Source organism: Sciurus vulgaris (genome assembly GCF_902686455.1).
Source record: "Sciurus vulgaris genome assembly, chromosome: 2".
NCBI lineage: Eukaryota > Metazoa > Chordata > Mammalia > Rodentia > Sciuridae > Sciurus > Sciurus vulgaris.
This window is the reverse complement of record NC_136462.1, coordinates 115,192,598-115,210,322: the sequence shown is the minus strand read 5'-3', so window position 1 is coordinate 115,210,322 and position 17,725 is coordinate 115,192,598. Positions and strand designations below refer to the sequence as shown.

Below are 17,725 nucleotides of genomic sequence, written 5' to 3'. Positions count from 1 at the left end.
CTGGGTGCTTGTCCTCCAGCCCTGAGGCTGGGTTACCCCAGAGTCCACAAGCTGAACCCCTGGACTTTCCAATCCTGCTGATGGCAAGATGCTAAGGAGTCTAGTAGAGACTGAGCAGGATATCCACCATCCCCTGGAAAAAAACAAACTGCACACAGGGGAAAACCTGAACAGTATCATGGCTACAATTTATGTAACAAGTTTTGTAATAATATATGTTCAACTTGTATCCAACTATGAGATAATGCAGATAGAAAATGTATATGCTAGGCATAGGCAATAAATAGAAATAGCACATGCAAACTTCACTGAAAGATGAAGAAGCAAATATTCTAACCATCTAGGCTACTAATCAAGATGGTCTGTCTATCTAACTGAGTTTCCTGGCATCCAAGGCTAAAAGGGAAACATGCCTAGTTAGAGATGCCACCTGACTAGTGAGGTCAAACAAGAGCTCTGAGCTCAGAGGAGGATACGACCTGTCAGGGGGTGTCCAAGGGTCTTTGGAGCAGGAGGTGGTCTTGAAGAGCGAGCTCTTTCCAGCCCTGCCATCCACTTTCCTTCTTCTCCCGGCGGCTATTCCCATGGGCAGAGGCCAAGCTAGTGCCCAGGCCCACCTCACTGCACCAGCCGCTGACTCCACCCATGCCACCTGCCTGACCCTGTGGTGTCTTCCCCCCAGGGAGTACTGCCAGCGGGTGCTGAGGAAGCCTGTGCAGGACTGCTCCAAGTACACCCTGTCCTTCGACACCACTGTCTTCATCATTGAGAGCACGCGCCGGCGGGTGGCCGTGGAGGCCACGCTGGAAAACAGGGGGGAGAATGCCTACAGCACAGTGCTCAACATCTCGCAGTCGGCAAACCTGCAGTTCGCCAGCCTGATCCAGAAGGTAAGGCCTCGGCGCCGCCCAGCCCGGCTGGGGCAGAGATCCGAAGCGGGAAGGAAACACAGTAGGCTCGCCTGTGAGCTTAAAACGGCCGTGTCCAGCCTTCTCGGGAGAGCCAGTCTCGTTGATTGGGTCCAGGTGAAGCCTGGCCTCAGAATGCTTCAAAACTCCCCTGCTAACTTCAGAGTGCAGCCAGGGCTGGGGGCCTCTGGCATCCAAGCCAGGGGCACACGGGGAGGAACGCCTGCAGCCCATCTCTGGCCCTAATCTGGAGGATGTACACCCCCCCACACACCCACCCTTCACCCTCCAGACTCTCCCATGGCTCCATCTAACCAGCCAGCAAGAATCAGTACCTTTCCTCCCCACTTCAGAGCTCCAGATCATTCCCAGCACTCAAGAAACTCCACGCTGTGCGCTGAGGCCCATCCCAGCCACACCGGCCTCTTCTCCCCACCAACACCTCTAGACCCCACCCCCCCACACACGTGGGTCCCACCAGCACCGCGGCTTCCCAGCAGGCGCTGCCCTTTCACACTGGGAGCCTCCCCACCCGGCCCTGCCTGGGACTCCCTCTCCCCCAGGACCAGCTCCCGCTGCTGTTTGGAAACGGCCACGTGCTGCCTGCTTGTAACATCCGGGCACTGTGCAAACCCAGCACGCACTGAACATAGCAAGTTCAGAGGAGGGCAGAAACAGGTGGGCAGGGAGATTGTGTCCCCATACAGAGGAGGAAACGGAGGTGTGGAGAGGGCTTATGTGGCCTCTGTAGGACCACATAACTAGTAAGCAGCAGGGCAGGATTCCTGCTCCTGAGCTGCACTCTGCGGTGGTCACAGCCCTCACCTCATGCTCCCAGAGTGTCTCTCCTGGAGCCCCAAAAGGCCCTTTCCATGCTGCCCAGCTCTCTGGCAGAGTCCCATGTGTGCTCTGAGGAAGTCATCAGTGCCTACCTGCCCTGTTGAGACCCCAACCCTCCTGAGGCCAAACACCCTATGTTGGCCACATCTGTCCCAGACCAGCACCAGGGCTGTGTGTGTGGAAGTCCCTCAGGACCTGTTTGTTGAGTGAGCCTAGAACATGGCTGTGGAGTGGGGCTGCTGGGGATCCCAGGCTCCCTCAGACAGTCTGTGACCTTGTGGGTCTGAGAGCATGGGGCCTCTGTCCTCACCTCCATCTCAGAACCAATGCCCAGAGCCACCCACTTCCCCAACACCCGCATGCTGGGCAGGGGAGAGGCCAAGGGGCCCCTTCCTGGCCACACACACACACAGGAGACGCTCCACAGCCAAGAGGGGAAGCTGAGCCAGTGAGACCACCAGCAAAGTCAGGGGCTGCCTGCCATGTCCTCCCTTCCCCCTCAACAGCCACCTCTGTCCTCAAGCAGACCTCAAGGGACTGCCTGAATGCAGCCTGGCGTGGGCCCAACAGCACCCCCACCCACTGCCCACAGGGGTGATGAGGAGACGTCTATTGGTCTCTAAATCCTGCCCCAGGATTGAGTGTCTATCTGGAATTGCGGTCCACAGGGGAATCGAGCCCCATGTCTGCACCCCCTGGCTCACACCTCCACAAGGCCAGTGACTGCCTGTCCTGACCCTGGGAAGAGAGGCATGGAGTTTTGTTTCTGTGACACAGAAGAGCTTTTGGAAATACATGGAGGCAAACAGAAATAGAAGCCATGTTCTGTGAAGTGCCATACTCATCCTGAGGGCGTGTGCAGGACAAGCTCCTCCCCAGGAGGAATTTCACACTGCGAGGTCAGCTTTCCTGTCCAGTCTCCCCACATCCGGCCAAGGAACTCTGCTGGAGGAAGTGCCCCCTCAGCAGAACATAAATGTGTCAGTGTGACCCCACACCTACAAACACACACCAGCTTAGACATACGTTCACAGAACCACACGTGCTACACATGCACTGACGTGTACACAGTCTGCACAGACATGTGTTGACAGGCACCCATGTGCCCTGGCCTTGCCCAAGAGTGCAGAGTGTGCAGCAGTACAAGTAGCCAGGATAACAGCAGCAGCCAGAGAATGAGTGACTGCAGTGTTCTGGAACCAGACTCGGCCTTCCCAGGCATTTTATCACTTGATCCATGTGACAACTGCACGGGGTGGGTGCTGTCATCCCCACTTAGCAACTGAGCAGGAAGAGACGTGAGCAAGTGAGTGCGTGGCCAAGCCTGAACACCTGTGGGCCCTCCTGCTCCTGCGCCCAGGGGAGCAGTGCTGGCCCAGTGGGCCTGGCTCAGTCAGGCAGGGCAGTCTGGGGGTGCACCCCCTTGGCCTAGGCCACCCTTTGATCACTGGCCAACAGCCAGGAAGTGACCTGCTATTGGAGTCAGTAGGGGACAGTGTGGGGGCCTTGACACTGGGGGAGCCACTGCCTCTCCACCCTGCCTGCCAGTCTGCTGGCCCCAGGCTTGCTCCCTGGCCTGAGTCCTGCCCTGGAGGGAGGCAGCATACAGTCTCGGACAAATGTCTCATGGCCCCCACCAGGATATCAAGCCACAGCCTGCTCAGTGTTTTTCTGGGTCGTAAAGATAAGAGAGCACAAAACCTCATTTCAAGAGACCCTTTCTGGTCCTGATGGAAAGCTGTGCAGTCACTCAAGCCACAGAGCCAGAAGGAAGCAGGATCAGCAGAGGGCACAGAGTGGCACCCCACCCTTAGGTGACAAAGCAGAGGCCTCAGAGTTGGCTGCAATCCCAGCCCACACGGTGGTCTAGCAGTCTGGGCTAGTGCTTCCTGTCTCTCGGCCTCAGTGTCCTGCCTGAAGTGGGTGATAAGCCCCTCACCCAGCTGATACAGAAGGAAGGGAAAAGTGCACCTGAGCAACGCCCGTCTCAGCACCTGACCTCCGAGCCTGGCCCCACTCTTGCGTCATGCCCTGGGCCATGAACCAGGCTGCACCTGGCCTTGGAGATTTGTAGTGGTCAGAAGGCTGTGCTCCTAGCTTTGGGGGGGGGGGTGTCTCTGGGGAGGGTGGTCAGCAGGCAGTGCAGGTGGCTCCACACCTTGGGACCTGCCTAATGCTGCCCTGATGCCCTGCCCACCCCCAGGACGACTCTGACAGCAGCATCGAGTGCGTGAACGAGGAGAAGAGACTGCACAAGAAAGTCTGCAATGTCAGCTACCCCTTCTTCAAGGCCAAGGCCAAGGTTGAGCCTGGGGCTGGCTGGAGAAGGCTGGGGGAGGCACAGAGAGCCAGGGAGGGACTCGGGGGAGGGAGGCCTGTAAGGGCTCCCAAGTATATTAGTTTTTTTTTTTTTTTCTCTCCCATGAAATGACGTTCAAATGACCTCATTAGCCAGCCCAGCCCACCCCAGCAGAGCACCCAGGCCTCCGCTAGTTCAGGGGAATCCCTGCCACTCCACCCACCACTCTCCCACCACCTTAGGCCAGTCCCACTGTCCTTTATCCTCACAGAGTTTTAGATTTCCAGCCTCCACCACCGTGCCGGCAGGGGCGTGTAGCATTTCTTGAGCACCTACTGACCTCGTGGCAAGAGGTCTGGTGGTGTGAAGGTCTCTGTGAGCGGGAGGTGGATGGATTGTGGACCATCCACCCCGGGCAAGAGGCAGTCACAGAAGGTCCTAGAGCAGGAGAAGGCCTAATTGAGGCCAAGTTGCTTGTAATTGGGAATCAGAAAGAGGAGACCCTGGGGTAGGAGCCAGCTTAGGGTCTGCAAGGCTGGGGGAAGGGAGAGATTCCCAACTTCCCAAGGATTAGGGCTCCTTGGAAAGAGCCTCCCCGGTGGGATATAAGTCAAAGGTATCCCCAGGGTGAGGATGCTCAGGGGAGCAGAACCCGTCTCTAGCTTCCCACCACCCCCAGCCCCTGGGGGAGTGGGCCTAGGGTCTCCGGAGACCCCTCCTGGGCTCAAATCTGGGAGGGCAGAGGGGTCTGTGCACAGGCCCAGGAACACCCTGGGCTGGGGCTGCAAGGAGACCAAGGAGGGTCAGATATGGCAAGGCCTCAGTCAGGATCCCACCGGGCTGAAGGGCAAAGGGAGTGGCAGGACCTGGTCCTCAGCATGGCCTTGGGCTACTGGACCCAGAGCAGGTGCCCTGCTGGCCTCTGACGCCATCCTGTGTGGTCATGGCTGCTCCCCTTCCACCTCCACAGCCCTCCTTCCCGCTGAAATCCTGCAGCGGGTCTGAGGCAGGACTGGCCACCTTTTAATAGGCTTTCATTAAGAGCCAACCGAAAGCGGAGGAGGAGGGAGGACACTGCCCAGCCAGCTGGAAACCACAGCTCAGGAGGGAGCCCAGGCCCAGGCCCAGTGCCGCCCTCCCGCCCACCCCAGCCAGCGGGCTCACGGGTGGGCGAGGCTCAGGCAGGGACTGTGGGGTAGGCCAGGTCTGGTCCACAATGCCCAGGCTCTGGCCCTGCTCCCTTGCAGGTGGCTTTCCGTCTGGATTTCGAATTCAGCAAGTCCCTCTTCCTGCACCATCTGGAGATCCAGCTCAGCTCAGGCAGGTCAGGACCCAGCCTGCCCCTTCTGCTTCCCCGCTTTCTCCTCCCAGGCTCCTTGTTCTGCCCCTAGAACTCCCCTCTCCACACTGAATCCCACCAAGCCCCACCCCAACCTGGGGAACCCTGGGTGGGGCGAGGGTGGGCAGCAGCTGCCTGGGCTCTTCATTCTTACGAGGTTTGGATGTGAGTGGAAATGCTGGTCCCAGCCCTTAGCTAGAGGTGGTTTAAAACCCTGCAGTCCTGGCCAAGAGCAGTGGGCCACGCCTGGAAGCCCAGCGCTCAGGAAGCAGGGCGGGAGGATTGCAAATTCAAGACCAACCTCCGCCACTCAGCAAGACTCTGGAGAGTCTCAAAATAAAATAAAAAGGCTGGGGACTCAGCTCAGTGGTATAGTGCTCCTGGGTTCAACCCCCAGTACAAAATCCAAAAAAGAAGAAGAAAAAACTATAGTTCTAAAGCACCGTGCCTATCCACCAGTCAGTCCTCAGGGAAGACCCTTAATCTTAACAAAGCAGGCGCTATTCCCACCACACCCTCCAAGTTACAATTAAGAAAAGAGAGGCTCGGGGAGGTCGACTGGACCTCCCAACAACACATGGCAGGTAGCCGCCTCTTTCCCTTTGAATATTTTTCATTTTTTAGAGAACTTTTTTTTTTTTTTTGGGGGGGGGGTGCTGGAGATCAAACCCAGGGCCTTGTGCTTACAAGGCAAGCACTCTACTGACTGAGCTATCTCCCCAGCCCCTTTAGAGAAATTTTCTTACTCTGTGTGAGTCTGTCTGCCCCCCAGGCCTGAGGTGACCTGCTATAGGTTGACACCATGAATCACCTGTGACAGTGGTAAACACCCCTCCACAGGCCTCCCTCCCTCTTGTGTCAGGAGGGAGCAAGGGATTCTATGTACTCTGGAACCTCAGAAATAGACAAGATCCTTAGCTGAGAAATAAGTACTCCAGGCCACCCAAGCCCCAGGGCTCCAGCATATACACGCACATGAACCCACGCGCACACACACACACGGGCACACACACGGGCCAGGGCTCAGGGACTGGGCCCCCACACACCAGCACCCCAGCGTGTGCTCTCCTGCTCATTCTGCCCACCAGAGTGACAGTTGGCGAGACCTTGGTGCTCCCAGGCCACCTGGCCCTTCCCTGCTCCTCCGGGAGGATGAGGAACCGCAGGCCAGGCCTTGGCCTCAGGGGCAGTGAGGGGTGGGGGCGGGTGTCTGTGTGTCAGGGATCCCCGCCTAACTGGACCTACAGCCCGGGGAGGGACTTGCACAGGAGAAAGGCAGCGCACAGGACAAGCAGGGCCAGACGCTGATGTCCACTGTGTGTGCCCTGGCAGCAGATGGGCTGGGCTGTCAGGGACACCATGACCCACCTCCCTCCACATGACTCTGAACAGCACCCGCACACTGCACCAGGCATCTGTGGATCAGGGACCAACTCCACTTGAACCCTGCTGTCCTGCCTGCCCACACCCCTGGGCAGTCCCACTAAGAGGAGGCAGGGCAGGCAGAGGCCGAGCCCCGCACAGCCCCCGCCCCGCACAGCCCCCAGGTGCAGCCCAAGGTCCTCCTGACCCCCCACCACTGCAGGGGGCCCCCCCTGGGGAGGCGTCGGGGAAGGCTGGTCTCCTCGTTCTGGCCTCCCTGGCCTTCCTCTCCTGGGAAACAGCCAGCTCCCTCACCAGCCTGGCCCCGTGCACATCCCCTGGATAAGCAGCCTGTGTGCCCCTGAGTCTGCCTCAGATCCCTCCTGCTGTAGAGATTCAGGGACTGGCAGAGCAGGGTGGGGGGGCTCCTTCTGACCTGACTCCCCCCATAGTGACAGTGACGAGCAGGACAGCACCAAGGAAGACAACGTGGCCCTGATGCGCTTCCACCTCAAATACGAGGCTGACGTCCTCTTCACCAGGTGGGCCACGCTCCTGCCCAGACAGGGCACCTCTGGGCCCCAGCACTGAGGGACACGGATGACCACACGGAGCCAAGTGTGCCCAGATGTTTCAGGAAGTGCAGTCCATGGTGGGAGGGGTGTCGGGTGAGAGGAAGGAGGAGAGGCCAGCCTCCCCCGCCCCAGAGCTCCCAGCAGGCACGGGAGGAGGGGCAGGGAGGGTCCCCAGCATGGGCAGTAGTGGGTACCCTGTCTGTAGGGAAGTTAAAAATAGAATTTTAAAGCCCGGCTAAAAGTCGGTCTGCTTCTATCATTACCAAAGTGACGTTAAGCAATGCCACTGAGGGAATAGCCCCCACAGGCCACACTGTCCCCACCCTCCACCCACTTTGCCACCCACCAGCCTATCTGAGGGAACTGCCCTTGGGGAGCTCCCAGGTATAGACAGAGAAGACAGGACCCAGCAAGTTCAGGGTGGAAGGGAACTCCCAGCCCCAGAGAGGGCACACAGTGGACAGGGCCAGACTCACCAGAAGCCACGGCCCCAGGTGGAGAGGCCAGCAGGGATGGCAGGCACCAGCTCTGAGTCGTGCCCACCCAGGCCATGGCTAGTTGATCGCAGCATTTACTCTCACTGAGCCTCCCAAGGACCCTTCCCCAGGCAGCATTCCAGTGGCCATAGAGGAAATGTGGATGGGCGTAGGGGCGCACACCTGTGAGAGCAGCAGCTCTGGAGGCTGAGGCAGCAGAATCACGAGTTCAAAGCCAGCCTCAGCAACTCAGCAAGGCCCTAAGCAACTCACTGAGACCCTGTCTCTAAATAAAATATTAAAGAAGGGTTGGGGGTGTGGCTCAGTGGTTAAGTGCCCCTGAGTCCACTGCCTGGTACCAAAAGAAAAGAGGAAATGCGGCTTTTGTGGTCTGGGGGAGGCAGCACAGCCCTGCGCCCTCTTGTATTCCTTCATCCATCTGGTTGGCCTTCCTGTCTCTGCAGGAGCAGCAGCCTGAGCCACTACGAGGTCAAAGCCAACAGCTCGCTGGAGAGCTATGACGGCACTGGGCCTCCCTTCAACTGTGTGTTCAAGGTAAGCCTGGGGGACAGCTGGGTGGAAAGTGAAGGGTAGGAGCCACGGACACCACCCCCAGGCGGGCGGGAGGTGGCTGGAGTCCAGCCTCAAACCTGCCACCTACTCACTGCATGTCTTTTAGCAAGTTACTTCCCTCTCTGGGCTTCTTGTCTTCATCTAAAAAACAACCAGGCTGGATTGCGGGGGAGCATCAGTGAATCAGTGAAGATGAGTTGTGTCTGCCCAAGATTTTTTTAAATTAAAAAAAAAAAAAAAAAAAAAAAAGCTTGCAGCTTCACAAAGTCATCCAGGATTGGCCCTTGGGTTTCACCATCCTCAGCATGAGATTATCAGCCTCAAATTCACCTCATGGTACAAAATGGCTGCAACTCCAGCCATTCCATTCTCATTCCAGGCAGCGGGAAGAAAGAAAGGGAGAAGAGCATGCGCCCTCCCTATTTAAAAAAAAACTGCCCTGGCAGTTCCTCACACTTCCAGTTGTGTCTCCTTATCCAGAACATTATGATTTAGCTGAAAGGGAGCTGGGTAGTTGGACCTTTCTGTCTTGGTTCTGGCGCTAAGGGCAGGGGAAGTGAGACATGAGAAGCAGCTTATCAGTCTCTGCTGCATTCGCCCCAATTCTTCTTTGCCTGGAAATGAGTTTGTCAGCTTCTCCTTCAACTGTGCAGGAGTTGGGGGCAGCTGACAGTGGGAAACTGGGCTGCAGACACACTGAACTCTGCCTGGCTTGCCCAAGAGAGGATCAGTGACTCGCCCAAGGCCACACAGCTTCTCCTTGGGGTTGCATTCCCCGTCTCTCTGGTTTCAAAGCCCTGCTCATAACCACCGCTGCTCTGGCACCAGTGTGTTGGGGCTAGAATGTCAGCTATATTTATATCCTTCCTTAATCAGCAATCATCTCTCATAATACATTAATGACTGTCACCGTCTCCATTCCTGCCTCATCAAAATCCCCTAGGCCAAGAGGGTTGAGAATGGAAGTGGCCCCTACTCTCCAGCCCCCAGGAGCCCAGCCGCTCCCTTGCTCTGTGGTCGGCACAGCCTGGCCACGATCTGGCGGAGCTCTGAGGCTTCCACCGTGAAAACACCGGGCCGGGGGTCCTGTCCCAGATGGGCTGGGGGGACACCTGGGCTGCTCGACCCCTGGGCCTCATCCTCCCCTCCCTCAACTGCTGCTGCTTCTGTACAGATTCAGAACCTGGGCTTCTTCCCTATCCACGGGGTGATGATGAAAATCACCGTTCCCGTCGCCACCAGGGGTGGCAACCGCCTGCTGATGCTGAGGGACTTCCTCACCGACCAGGTACTGGGTGCCCCGGGAGCTGGCCCAGGGGAGAGGGTCAGGAGGCGGGCATAGTCGCTAGGTGTGTCCCCATGTCCCCAGACTCCAGCTCCTTCTCCCAGGACCAGGGCAGCTGGGCCTTCCCCAGGCAGAGGAGAAATGAAGCATCCCTGGGAGGCTGAGTCTGCCAGAGCTGCTGTGAAGCTCAGTGCGTGTGCACGTGTGTCCTGTGAAGCTCAATGTGTGTGCATGTGTGTCTCTGCTCAGGCAAACACGTCCTGTAACATCTGGGGGAACAGCACGGAGTACCGGCCAGTTCCGACAGAGGAGGACTTGAGTGGTACCCCACAACTGGTGAGTGGCCCCAAATCAAGAGCTGGGGACTGGGCTAGAGGAGTGCCATCCTACACCAGGGGCTGTTTGTTCCTGGGCACCTGATTCGCATGTTGAAGGTCCCAGATTCAATTCTCAGCACTATTAAAAATTTTAAAAAAGGATTTGATGGAGACCAGAAGGGTTGAGAGAACAAGGAGCAAGTATGGAGAATGTCATCTGGCAGTTTGAGAAACTATCTCTGAACAGCAGGCACGGGCTGTGGGGCCCTTTGCATGGGGATTGCAGAATTCTTCTTAATGTTGGTGCAGCTCTTCCATGCATCCCTGATAGAAAGAGACTGCAGAATGCACACCAACCTGATGACAGTAAGCCTTCTTGGCAGGTGATTTGGGCTGAACTTGAGTGTAGTCATCAGTGGAGAAAACTGTCTCACATGTGTTCTTTTTTGGGGGTGGGGACGGGGGTACCAGTGATTGAACTCAGGGGCACTTGACCACTGAGCCACATCACCAGCCCTATTTTGTATTAAAGCATTTTAATATGTGAAGATAAATAAAATGCAATACATTAAAAAAGAGTTCACTGAGCCAGGTGCGGTAGCCGTGCAGTCCCAGTTACCTGCAGTGTGGATGTGCACACATCCTTAGCTCAGATCCAGGATGTTCCCTGGGAGTTTTTATCATGAAAGAAATTGAATTTCCTTAAATGCTTTTTTTCGTACCTGTTGCATTGATCATATTGTTTTTCTTTGAATCTGTTTCTATGGCAAGGATATTTACAGATTCCTTAAAGTTCAAAGTTCTGTTCCCGGAAACACCCGATCTGGTCACTATGCACAACTTCAGTGGAGCATCAGCTATGCCATCCTCCTGTGTCTCCCTGGGGAGCTGGCAGCCCAACCCACCTGCCCCACACCCGCCCCCCTCCTTCCCCCTGCCCCTACCCCTCCCCATCCCCAGAAGCGAAGTGCCCGAAGCCCCCGTTGGTGGAGCAGTGCAGCTGAGCTACTGGTGGCGCAAGCTCCTGATGGCATTCCAGGTCTCGGCCAGCCAGCGGCCTCCCCTGCCCCCCACAGCCTTGCTGCTCCCACTAGACCCGTCTTCTCTTTCAGAATCACAGCAACTCCGACGTGGTCTCCATCAACTGCAATGTGCGGCTGGCCCCCAACCAGGAAATCAACTTCCATCTGCTGGGGAACCTGTGGCTGAGGTCCCTCAAAGCAGTGAGTGGAGCGCCGGGCGAGGCTGGAGGGAAGGAAGGGAAGGGATGGCAGGGGGACTCCTACCTAGGGCTGCCCAAGAAGGGCAGGGACAGAAGCTTCTGGGCCAGCTCTGACAAGGTCTCTGCCTCTGACTGCAGCTCAAGTACAGGTCTGTGAAGGTCATGGTCAACGCAGCCTTGCAAAGGCAGTTCCACAGTCCCTTCATCTTCCGTGAGGAGGACCCCAGCCGCCAGGTAAGCCCCTGGGAACTCTGCAGACCTGGGCTTGGGCCCCACAGGCTGGGAAAGGGCTGTCCCTGCCCTAGGTTCTCCCAGGAAAAAGATGGGCAGGCCACGCAGAGGGAAAAAGCAACATGAATGCGTAGACCTTCAGGTGGGGGAGGGCCAGAGGCAGGCAGGCGCCCAGAGCCTCTCTCGGGCTGCTGGCACCTCAGGTCTAATGACCTGCAAGCAGCCTGGGTGTCAGGAGCCTGGTGTGAACTGCAGTTGTCAAGACCAAGAAATGCAAGATGTCTCAGTATTGGGACTCTTTTTTAAAAAATGGGTAAAATCAGATTGTTACAGATCACACTGGCTTAAATCAGGGTCCAGGAAAGGGGTGAGGTCAGTGAGTTAGATCCTCTCTGGGACTGGGAAAGTCGGGACTGCCCAGGGCTGCAGAAACAGCTGGGACCGCAGGGTGTGGGACTCTGCTGCCCTCCCCTGGCCACATCCCAGAAACGCCAGCCTGGGCTCCAGGCGAGAGTGCCCCTACAGATGGGAAGTAAACTCCACACTGCCCCAGGAGCCAGGGAGCTGCCGGGCAGGCAGGGTCAGGGATCAGCCCTTCGCAGAGGAAGTCAAGGAACAGCAGTCCCAGTCAGAGTGGGGCCCAGCAGGCGGAGGGGGAGGGGCAAAGCCCAGAAACAGCACAGCATGGGGATCCACCTAAAGGCACAGTGGGGAGCTGGGGAAGGCCAGGGCCCCCAGGGCAGGGGCGCAAGCAGAGCCTGGCTAGTGGGCCAGGCCTTGGCTCCGGCCTCAGGCCTGCGGTCACTGCCAGGCTCTCCCCGCCGGGAGCCGGCACCCACCCCGCCTCCCCGCGGTTATCATTCATCTGGCCTGTGTTGGTGCCCCTTTGACAGCTCCAGCCAGGGACAGGCAGAGAGGTGAGCTAGGCAGATAAGAACACAGAGACCACAGAGTGGGGGGCAATCTAGGGAAGCTCAGGCATTGCAGGATGTGTCAGGGCTGGGAAGGTCCTGGGAAAGCTTCCTGGGGACAGCCCTTTTGAACTGAATCCTGAAAGATGTTAGAATTTTCCAGGCATCCAAGAGAGGGGTCATGTGCCAAACCCCCTCCCATACAGACAGACCACCCCTCTTCTCCAGATCATGGCTCTATTTGAGGACTTCTCCTTCCAACCTCCAGCCCCCCATAAAATCCCTCTTGTACTCTCTAGACACCTCACTTCTCTTGTAGAAAGCCAGCAGTCCCCAAATTGAGCGCCAGTAGGCTGGGCTCTGTGCCAGACCCATGGGGGTTGAGGGGAGGGAGAGCAAGGTCCCAGCCTGCAGGAACAGAGTAAGATCCCATAAGGGACCAACCGCATTCAGAGTCCAAGCATTGGCCTGGCACCAACTCGCTCCTCACACCCCAAGAGGTCGGCCCGGCACACCTGCTTTCCAGACATGGAGACTGAAGCTGTGCAAGACCAGGAAGGGGAGTGGGACTTGCCTCGGGTTGACTGGGCTGTTGCCGGTGGTTCTGCCCAAGGGTTTACTGAGCTCCTACCTGTTCCAGTCACACTGAGGGGGACGTCCTGCAGGCAGAGGGCTCTGGAGTGCTGCAGCCCCCCAGCAGCACACTGGCATTAGGAGGCCAGGTGGCTGGGGGTTGGCGTGGAGCCCAGGGGAGTGGCAGAGAGATGACTGTTGCAGACTCCAGGGAGAGACTATGTGCTCAGACCCCCGGCGGGGCAGGAGGTAGGGAGGAGTGGCCACCTTCTAGGTGTTTCTAAGGAAAGCCTTGCTGATGGAGTCGTGTGGGTGTGAAAGTAAGTGTTCCCCATGAATGGTTTCTGTCCTGAAGATAGCAAAGGAAGGACAACACTGTCATTTGCTTTGGTGAGACAGATGAGAAAGGAGCAGATCTGGGGTGAGCAGGAGGGTCAGGAGTTTGGTCCGGGGCCTGTCAAAGCTGCCAGGCAGGCGGAGGAGATGGATAGATATGTGAGGAACTCAGCGGAGGGTCCAAGCAGAAAACAGAAATGTGAGTGTGGTCGCCAGTTAGTTAAAGCCAAGAGCTGTGAAAGTCCCTGGGGTTGCTCTGTGATTTCCAGGGCCCTGACCACTTTCGCCTTTGGGGCCCCTTCCTCCACTAAAAAATTAATAAACAAATTTTTACTTTTTGATGTGTTGGTCTAAAGAGGAATTAATATAATCCAGGATAAAGTGTCTTAATGTTTTCATTATAATTTTAAAAGCAAGTAAAAGTTTCCTGGGCCCCCAAAAGTGTTGTGGACCCTAGGCACCCTACCTACTGGGCCCCAGAAGGCAGCTGAGTCCCTGGGGAGGGACCACAGGAAAGGAGGAGGCGTGTGGACTGCAGCTCGCCTCGCTCCCACCCTGGGATGTTCAGCAGACAGTGAGGAAGCAGCAGAGGACAGAGGAGGAGCAGCCCATGTGGCAGAATCCAGGGAGAGTGGGTGGCCAAAGCTGGAGATGCAGAGTGGCTCCCGGAGGCAGCCTGACCTGGGCCACTGGGGAGGGGCTGGCCCCTGAGGGCTCTGCCAACTGTGCCACCCACCCCTCCAGCACCTCCCTAAGGAAGGGGATGCAGCTCCCCTCCAGGTGTCTGCCATCGCCTGCCCTGCCCAAGGCTGCCACCCAGTCCCAGAGCAGTGACACTGTTGACCTGGCTCCCCGCTCCCTTTGCAGGTCACGTTTGAGATCTCCAAGCAGGAGGGCTCACAGATCCCCATCTGGATCATCGTGGGCAGCACACTGGGAGGCCTCCTATTGCTGGCCCTGCTCGTCCTGGCGCTCTGGAAGGTGAGGCCCTGCAGGGCAGGGACACAGGCAGCATCCTGGCTGGTTGGCCCAGGCCTAGGGTTCTAGCTCTGGGCCCTGTGGTCACTGCCACAGGCTCCTCTCCAAGGGAGTTGACAGCCACAGGCCTCCCCCTATAGCTTGCCTGTGGTCACAGCGCCCAGCCCCTCATCAAAGCAGGCACACTGCTTAAGGCCAGCAGAGGGCACCCACACTGTGGTTGCAACCCTTATGTGGGACCCTTTGAGAACCCTATGAAAACTGGGGTTCCTTTTATCAGGAAAAAAAAATTAAAAGCAAGTTCACACACTGTACAAGATTCCAACAGTGTAGGCTGTTAACAAACCCGCCAAAACCCTTCTCCACCTCTGAACCTCTGGTCAAGAGCCCTGGTCTCAACTTCCTCCTGTTAATGATGAGGTGAGGAGGGCCTGGAGGGGGATATTAACCAGGGCAGAGTCACACAGGAAGGTGGTGGGAGCCAGCAGGACCTCTTGCTCCTGCTCAGCCTCCATCCATTTTGTCCTAGTTCACAGAGCAGTTCTGGTGGCAGGGGTGCTGAGTGGGGTAGCCTCGCCTTCTCAGAGGAGACCCAAGGAGGGTTAATGGAGGGGCAGCAGGAGAGACAGGCCTCGTCCATCCTGAGACTTCTCCCTTTGCCTCCCCGCAGCTTGGCTTCTTTAAAAGTGCCAAGCGCAAGAGAGAGCCTGGCCTGGACCCCAGCCCCAAAGTGATGGAGTGAGGCTCCAGAGGAGGCTTCGAGTTGACAGGGGCCGGACACCAGTGCAGGGGGTGTGCGACCCAGGCCTGTGGCCCACCGAGCTGGAGCGGAGAGGACGCCAGCTGGCTTTGCACTTGACCTCATCTCCTAAGCGATGGCGCCTACTCCTGGGATGGAACTCAAGCGGTGCTAAGAAGAATCGCCCTGCGGGAGGCTGGGACACCTCCAGTTCAGCTCCCCAGGGATTTGAAGGGAGCCCTCTGAGGCCCACCCAAGGCCTCCCCCCAGGCTCCATGGAGGGATTTGCTGCCCCAGCCATCACGGTGCTAGGAATTCACAATCATGCCCACCTCCGAGAGACCGCGGAGGAAGACTGTAAATACAAACCCCTTCTGCCCACTCTACCTGGGCCTCTACTTCCAAAAGGACCCCACAGCACAGCAGACCCAAATTCTGTGAGGCCCTGCCACCCCTCACCCAAGCAGCTGGCTCCCAAGTCACACCACCCCCTTCCCCATAGATAAGCCTCAAAGTTCTCCATGAATGAACATGAACCCCAAAGCTTGAAGACAGCAGCTGCAGGCCAGGGATAAAGATTCTGGGGTGAGGAAGCTGTGCCAGATGGGCAGGAGGGACCCAGGATGCTGGGCGACATCAGGAGGCAGTCAGGCCTTCCATCACGTGTGTCACAGTGCCACCCCAAGCTGCCAGCCTCTCGGCCTCCCCGCCTCCTGGCTGCCTCTGCCCGGCTGCTTTTGTTCCTAGGTACCTCGTGGGAAGCTTGTGGATGACGCGATTCCTTGGGCTCCTGTTTCCACTTGTCTTCCAGCTGCAGCTGCAGCTCAGTAGAGGGGGAAGGGGAGCGCCCCTCCCTGCCTCACCCTCCCTACACACACACACACACACACACACACACACAAGGCCTCCCACCCCTCCCGTCTCCCACCACTGCAGGGGAGAAGGGCTCGGCTGGTGCTATTGAGGGATCCTCTCTGGAATGCACTGAATAAAACTCGTGCAAGGACCCTCAGGGCCTGTGCAGCCTCATTGGCAAACATCTTACCCACAGACCCACTGGACAAGTGACAGACCCATGATGGCATCCCAAGGACAAGGGGCATGCCAGGTGCCCAGCAGAGTAATTTATGCCTTAACTTTTTTCGAGGTAGAAATAAAAGAGGGACACATCAAAGGCACCTGCTCTCTTGTGCATAGTGTGACCTTGACTGTCAACATTTTTAAGAAATTTAAAATGTATTTGAAAACAACCAAGGCACTGACATTGCATTCTGTGGCAGTGTGTCCTGGTGAGCCACACCCTGCTTTAAAAAGGAGGAGGGAGACAGCTCCTGCTTCCTTCACAAGCTGTCTAAGTGTGAAAATGGGATTGCCCACCGCAGGCTCCCTGCAGCATGCCTTCCACGGGCTGCCTGGCCTCTCTGCATGATGGTTCCATGGTGGGCACTGCCAGGGATCCCTCCTCCCTCCCAAGATCACCCACTATCCATCTTTGGCTAGGGTGGATGTTTCATGTAGCACCTGCCCCTTAGTCCTCACTCTCCTCCCGGGACTGCCAGGACTCCCAGCCCTCCCCAGCATGTGAAGTTCCTTCACACACAGGCTGTTCTTAAACCAAGGTGTCTCCATTCTATTCTTGCATCATTCACTCCCTGGAATCCCAACAAGTAGAACCTTAGAAATTACTTCCTCATAGGTGAGGACACTCAGAACCAGAGAAGAGACAGCCCTAGGTTCCAAAACAGTATCAAGATGGAACTCGGGAAGGCTAGCTGCCCAGTCACTCACCCTAGCCCAGCCTCAGGAAGGCCAGATAAGGAACAAGTGGTGAAAATAAAACCTGAATAGCAAACACCATTTTTCATTCGTAAAGAATAAAGAAATGTCAAATCATATTCCATGTCAGCCATCACTCTTATGGGGTAACCTGACAAAAAGGAACTGATGAACTCACACTTAAAAGAGCTCCATTTGATTAAGTAGCATGACTTCTTTCAGACAACATGTGCAACCACACTGCAGGCCAATCAAAATGTACCTGCAAATCAGCTGCAGACCAAAGGCCAATCTAGTGCAACCTCCAATGGGAGGCCAGGTCTCAGCCCTCCACCCCTCCCCAGACCACAAGACTGGCCAGATGGCCCAAAGGCTTGCATCTCCAAGGCCTCAGCCCCTGTACCCTGTCTCCTTTTTCTCCTTTCTCTTATCAGTTCTCCCTCTCTACAGCTATCACTCTGACACAGAAATGTCCAAGGCTGGCCTTGGGAGTGCCTGGCAGGGAAGGCAGAGATGTGCGAGAGGGGGCAAGGCCTCGTGCTCTACCCTGGCTGCATGCTGCCATCTCTCGAGGGGCTTTCCAGCCCCTCAGGATTCAGATTTAACTGGCTGGGAGTGATTTAACAGCATCACTCCCGTGTCTTTCAAACTTCAAATGATTCGTGCAGAGTTGGGTCCAACAGGCAAGTGGACATACAGGCTAAGAAATGAAGAAAGGAGGGATTGACATGCACAAGTGACTTTCTATGTATGACAAATACTGGGAACCACGCTGTCATTGTCAAGGTCCTTCAGACTAGACCTGGCTCTAGTCCGGAGTCTGGAAGACCCTTGAGTTACAGCAAGTCTCCAGGTTGGGATTTGTTGCAGATTTTACCATTTCCCAGAGTCCTCATAGCCCCAGGGGCTCTGGGAGGAGTTGCACACATTGCTGTTGACAAAAGGGGCTGAACAGCAGTCTCTGAAGACAATTTTGGCATTTAGA

At 56.7% G+C, this 17,725-nt stretch overlaps 1 protein-coding gene across 1 annotated transcript in view; it reads left to right on the top strand.

Annotated features, from left to right (window-relative positions):
- ITGA11 (integrin subunit alpha 11) overlaps positions 1-17,089 on the top strand; it is a 110,003-nt gene extending 92,914 nt beyond the window's left edge. The window contains exons 20-30 of the mRNA XM_079129577.1: positions 683-890; positions 3,952-4,050; positions 5,295-5,371; positions 7,201-7,290; positions 8,264-8,354; positions 9,547-9,660; positions 9,907-9,993; positions 11,087-11,197; positions 11,335-11,430; positions 14,115-14,228; positions 14,896-17,089. Coding sequence (XP_078985703.1) covers positions 683-890; positions 3,952-4,050; positions 5,295-5,371; positions 7,201-7,290; positions 8,264-8,354; positions 9,547-9,660; positions 9,907-9,993; positions 11,087-11,197; positions 11,335-11,430; positions 14,115-14,228; positions 14,896-14,967 — 1,159 coding nt within the window. The 3' untranslated portion in view covers positions 14,968-17,089. The remainder of the gene's footprint in view (positions 1-682; positions 891-3,951; positions 4,051-5,294; positions 5,372-7,200; positions 7,291-8,263; positions 8,355-9,546; positions 9,661-9,906; positions 9,994-11,086; positions 11,198-11,334; positions 11,431-14,114; positions 14,229-14,895) is intronic.
- Positions 17,090-17,725: the final 636 nt, after the last annotated feature.